Source organism: Sinocyclocheilus grahami, unplaced genomic scaffold (genome assembly GCF_001515645.1).
Source record: "Sinocyclocheilus grahami isolate Dianchi unplaced genomic scaffold, SAMN03320097.WGS_v1.1 scaffold599.1, whole genome shotgun sequence".
NCBI classification, from domain to species: Eukaryota; Metazoa; Chordata; class Actinopteri; order Cypriniformes; family Cyprinidae; genus Sinocyclocheilus; species Sinocyclocheilus grahami.
The window spans coordinates 782,037-788,323 of record NW_015505778.1 but is presented as its reverse complement, the minus strand read 5'-3'; the positions used below and the strand labels follow the sequence as shown (position 1 = coordinate 788,323).

General features: G+C 35.3%; 1 protein-coding gene across 1 annotated transcript in view; it reads left to right on the top strand.

Moving 5' to 3' along the window:
* The window catches only part of LOC107557346 (proline-rich transmembrane protein 2-like), an 8,723-nt gene extending 2,694 nt beyond the window's left edge, over positions 1-6,029 (top strand). The window contains exons 3-5 of the mRNA XM_016240732.1: positions 1,650-1,960; positions 3,055-3,184; positions 5,362-6,029. Of these exons, the coding sequence (XP_016096218.1) occupies positions 1,650-1,960; positions 3,055-3,184; positions 5,362-5,378 (458 nt within the window). The 3' untranslated portion in view covers positions 5,379-6,029. The remainder of the gene's footprint in view (positions 1-1,649; positions 1,961-3,054; positions 3,185-5,361) is intronic.
* Positions 6,030-6,287: the final 258 nt, after the last annotated feature.

Here is a 6,287-nt window from a genome sequence, read left to right as displayed (position 1 = left end):
TACAAAAGCTATTCAATCAAGAGCAGTGAGTGATTTCTTTGTTGTTGCTGTTTGATTAATATTAAGAAAGTACTGTCACTTTAAGAGAATGCACTGATACAGTACATTCAGCCAGCTATAGGATACTTACCAAGATGGACATTTTGACAATTTTTGTGAGAATTTGTCCATTTAAACACAATACTTCAGAGAAAGCTTAATATTTGCTCGTTCTGAGGCGCGGGTTTGCGCGCTTTGGATGAGCGCACGCACAAATCTTCTCACTCTGACTCTTAAATGTTTAAACTGGCAAAGCTTAAACGAGTTTAGCTTAAACACAGATATCAACGTGTGCTGTTCAAGTCTCACCTGTGCGCGCATGCTATCAGCACCCGGGTCATGACGGAATAAATGCTCATATTCCAGCATACGGCAGTCGCATTGAACAAGAGTGAATGGTTTGTCCACGTTTTTTTTCTTTTCATCACTGTTGTTGTAATGTATTTGGAAGCCAAAATGCGCATCCATCAACAGAAACATATATTAGCCGAGCCCTGTTTGTTTTACGTGTTATTTATAGCAAACCATATTACAGATGCGTTGTCAGATTTAAGTTGAACCGCGGTCCTAGCGCGTGCCGAACCGTGTGTGGAGAACCGTACGGTTAGATTTTTTCCCGCGATCCGTTCTACCCCTAATATATATATATTATTTTTTATATAGAATGTAGTTCAGTGTTAATTTTGACAGCAAATTTTGATTTAGTTTTAGTCATAGTCTTTTGACTAAAATGCTATTTAGTTTTAGTCATATTTTAGTCATCTTAATTGTTTTTAGTTTTAGTCTAATTTTAGTCGACTAAATATCATAAGATTTTAAATCGACAGTAAATTTAGTCGACTAAAATCGAATGGGTTTAGTTACAGTGCATTTATTAAGCATTTCTCTCAAATTTCCAAACTCATTATATAGGTTTGATAGTAAGGTTTTATCATGATAGACACGGATTTAATTGCGGTGACACACAACATGCCTTTGTTTAAATTAAATAAAACCACTCATAAAGAACAAGAACATGGTCTTCTTTTTAATGTAATACCAATGGTTATATAGGCTAATTATGCGTTCTTTATAGCAAATTGTTTACCATATTCTTCATTCTTTCAAGCAGACATATTTATTTCTATTAATACATTTAGATTTTTCATATTATTATTTTTTTTATCTTACTTTTCCAAACTGTTGAATGGTACGGTTTCCAGAAAAATATGAAGCAGCACAACTGTTTTTAACATTGATAGTAATAAGTGTATAAATGTTTCCTGAGCAGTAAATCTGCATATTAGAATGATTTCTGAAGGATCATGTGACACTGAAGACTGGAGGAATGATGCTGAAAATTCTGCTTTGGTCACAGGAATAAATTACATTTTAAAATACATTCAAAGAGAAAACAGTTATTTTAAATAATAAAAATATTTCAGAATATTACTGTATTTTTTTTATCAAATTAAATGCAGCCTTGGTGAGCATAAGAGACTTCTTTCAAAAACCTTCCAAACATTTGACCAGTGCTGTATGAACTCTGTAAGACCTTGCCAGGTCTCTATTTAAATGTGTATGTTTGTCTCATCATTTAGTTTGCTTACATCCTCTCTTTCTTTTGGCAGCCGATAGGATTTGTTCTTCCCCAAACGATGCTTCTACCTTCAAACCCATTCTCTCATCTCCTCCTCGCCGGCATCATTCTCTCCCTCATTCTCACCATCCACATGTGGGCCGCACCCGGATGGGCAGCCGCTCCAGCTCCATCGCCTACACAGCGTTCTCCCCACGGCCCTCTATTTCACGCCACTCCAGTATCGCCACCAACCCCCCGATGGACCGCTCCAAACCCAAAGACTACCTCATCCTCGCCATCATCGCCTGCTTCTGCCCTGTCTGGCCAGTCAACATTGTGGGATTTGTTTACTCCATCATGGTATGTAGAAATTGGGCCATTTGGGTCATTCTACAAGATCTGTGTCCCTAATATGCTCAAGTTTAACAAAGAATCGCTAACATTGTGTTAATATTATTTTTTTCTTATATATTTGTTTTAAAAGTTAATATTTTTTAAACACTTAAATGTGTTAATATTAATATTTCACTAAACATATGTGACCCTGGAGCACAAAAGCAGTGTTAAGTCGCTGGGGTATATTTGTAGGAATAGCCAAAAATACATTGTATGGGTCAAAATTATCGATTTTTCTTTTATGTCAAAAATCATTAGGATATTAAGTAAAGATCGTGTTCCATGAAGATAGTTTGTAAATTTCCTAGTGTATATATATTAAAAATTTATTTTTGATTAGTAATAGGCATTGCTAAGAACTTCATTTGAACAACTTTAAAGGCGATTTTCTCAATATTTGGATTTTTTTTGCACCCTCAGATTCCAGATTTTCAAATAATTGTATCTTGACCAAATATTGTCCAATCCTAACAAACCATACATCAACGGAAAGCTTATTTATTCAGTTTTCAGATGATGTATAAATCTAAATTTCGAAAAATTGACACTTACGACTGTTTTTGTGGTCCAGGGTCACATATTAAGAAAAATCCAGTAGCTTCCAGTATTTGTATGTATATTTATATTAATGTGATATATTCAGTATTTTCAACAACAACAACAAAAAAATATATATATATTAAATGTATAATAATAAATTATATATGAATTACATATATATATATATATATATATATTTTTTTTTTTAGCACAAGACTTGAAATGTTAACCCAGTTACCATCAACCCTCCTAATTTATATTCAGTTTTAATAATGTTGATTTTGATTGACATTTTAACACATTATATGTCTAATAGAATGTTTAAAATCTTACAAGAACTTTTTTTTCTTGTTGTAAACTTGTTCTTGTTTCATAGAATATTTCTTTTGTCTGTGTAGAAATATTATGTTATTCTTTTTCTTGCAGTAAACCAGGCTGAATTGTTCATTGTGTGTTACAGTGTTGAATATGTAAAGTGCTTTAATGGAAGCTCAGATCTCACTGTCATGTTCTGTTAGTCGCGGAACAGTCTGGAGCAGGGGAACATAGACGGAGCGAGACGACTGGGTCGCGTGGCCAAGCTGCTGTCTGTGGTCTCTCTGGTGGGAGGAGCTGTCATCATCGTAGCATGCGCCGTGAATCTGTCAAGTAAGCCATCTCTAACCTCTTCACCCGAGCCTCGTGGGTCTTTCTCCTCTTCGTAGTCACACTCACTCACTCAACATGAAATATGCTCCTCAATGCCGAATGTTTATGCAGAACGGATTATCTGAATCATAACTCTATAGATAGGACATCTAAGTAGGTCAGGAAGCAGAGAATCCTTTGTGGCTGGAGATTTTCTTTCTTTTGCTGTGCTTTTGAAGTGTTTAAATACTGCTACTTTTTCCCAGTGGACATTCAGCCTTTTCTTCTAATGTTGAGAAAAATGTTCTACAAAGCTGTGGGTGATTAGAAGACATTTACATTGACTGCATTTAATGACTTGAATAATGAACAATATATGAATTACAAATGACACAACAGATTGATGTAGTGTATCACAGACCAATGTTTTACACTGTGATATGAAACATTGATGGAACACAAACATTGATGGTAACTAACAGAATCCAGTCTAATCTCGCCCCTGATTTGACATCAATGAAACAGCAACCCATTTACTTCCATTATGTGTCACATTTCAGAGTGTATAGGACAGGGAAGTGTTTAAATACTGCTACTTTTTCCCAGTGGACATTCAGCCTTTTCTTCTAATGTTGAGAAAAATGTTCTACAAAGCTGTGGGTGATTAGAAGACATTTACATTGACTGCATTTAATGACTTGAATAATGAACAATATATGAATTACAAATGACACAACAGATTGATGTAGTGTATCACAGGCCAATGTTTTACACTGTGATATGAAACATTGATGGAACACAAACATTGATGGTAACTAACAGAATCCAGTCTAATCTCGCCCCTGATTTGACATCAATGAAACAGCAACCCATTTACTTCCATTATGTGTCACATTTCAGAGTGTATAGGACATTTAGTAATAAAAAGGACAGGACTGGATTTAATCCATTGAGAATTGGTTGGATTATGAAAAGCGAATGTTAAATACTATCTATCTATCTATCTATCTGTCTGTCTGTCTATCTGTCTCTCTGTCTGTCTATCTGTCTCTCTGTCTGTCTATCTGTCTCTCTGTCTGTCTATCTGTCTCTCTGTCTGTCTATCTGTCTCTCTGTCTGTCTATCTGTCTCTCTGTCTGTCTATCTGTCTCTCTGTCTGTCTATCTGTCTCTCTGTCTGTCTATCTGTCTCTCTGTCTGTCTATCTGTCTCTCTGTCTGTCTATCTGTCTCTCTGTCTGTCTATCTGTCTCTCTGTCTGTCTATCTGTCTCTCTGTCTGTCTATCTGTCTCTCTGTCTGTCTATCTATCTATGTCTGTCTGTCTGTCTATCTATCATCTATCATCTATCTGTTGTTTTGAATTTTCTATTCATCAAAAGATCCTGAAAAATGTATCAGTTTTCACAAAAATATTAGGCAACACAACTTTCAACACTGATAATAATAAGAAATGTTTATTGAGCAGCAGATTAGAATGATGTTTTAAGGATCATGTGACAGTGATGCTGAAAATACAGCTTTGCATCACAGGAATCTGTCTGTCTGTCTGTCTATCTATCTATGTCTGTCTGTCTGTCTGTCTGTCTGTCTGTCTGTCTATCTATCTATGTCTGTCTGTCTGTCTGTCTATCTATCATCTATCATCTATCTGTTGTTTTGAATTTTCTATTCATCAAAAGATCCTGAAAATGTATCAGTTTTCACAAAAATATTAGGCAACACAACTTTCAACACTGATAATAATAAGAAATGTTTATTGAGCAGCAGATTAGAATGATGTTTTAAGGATCATGTGACAGTGATGCTGAAAATACAGCTTTGCATCACAGGAATAAATGAAAATGCATTCAAATAGAAAACAGTTATTTTAAATGGCAAAAATATTTCACAATATTAGCAGTTTTTTTAATCAAATAAATGCAGCCTTGGTGAGCATAAGAGACTTCTTTCAAAAACATCAAAAAATCTTACCGACCCCAAACGTTTGAATGGTAGTGTACATTTTTTATGGATTTTAGTCCTTTAATACCGTTTAAAAAGCATCCGAGTATGCAATTCATGACGTTCAGTGTGAGCAGAGCTGATTCAAATATGTAAGATCAATTATATATAAGATAGTAATGAGACTGTAGTGTACTGTTTTGTGAGTTTTTTTGTTTTTTTTTACATCACTAACATGATTTATCTGCGTTTTTCAGTTAATGTCAAATCCTGAGTGCATCGAGTGTGCCACAGAATCCAGCTTCACATCAGACCACTGACCCGAACACCACGGCCCATTTGTTTTGCCCCACTGCTGCTGTGACGGCAATCACAACATAGAGAGCAATCGATAAGCGGATGACTTTGCTCTCTGAAAGAAACCTTGGTAATCTGCAACATCCTTCAAACAGATGGAGCAAGATGCTTCGCTGAAGTCTCACACATCAATGAGAAAAGAGTAAAAGAGTTTTACTCTTGCGTTCGTTCCTTGGCACTTGCTCCGAGGCTGTTGGAGTCTCTCACACCTAAACATGAACAACTGTGGCTCACGCTCTGTAAAGACTGGCTGCACTCACACGCTGTCATTGAGGAGAAGTGTTTTTCCTTCTCCAGAAGCAGAAAACAAGCCAAACCAAAATACAGACATAGGTTTGTCAGATTATTCCTCCCAATGAGAATCACACGCCAAATGTTCTGAAGATTGTCACATGTGATGAAGTGGATCTCCTCAGTCGTGAGTCGTGATCACGTCCTTATAATAGAGACACACTTGATTTACTACGTCGACAACATTTGTTCTGTTTTTTCAAAACCTCTGAGAACCGTTTGTGAGTAAAGAGGAGAGATATCTTAGTAACAAGTTAGCTTTTTTATTTTCATGTCCTTATATACTGTACATTTTTGAAGATTTTGATTTTGATTTTTTTTTCAGCCATCAGACATTTGGAGATTTTTTTTTTTATCGTGATACTGTTTATAATTATTCTTTATTTTTCATTTAAAATTCTCAAATGACAATCAAATCTTTATTTTTCTTTCTTTCTTTTCATTTGTCTTTATCTCAAGAAAATTTGACACGTGTGTAGTCATGCTTACACAAAATATAGCTAACAACCCTAAAATTGCTAACAAAACCGAAAAT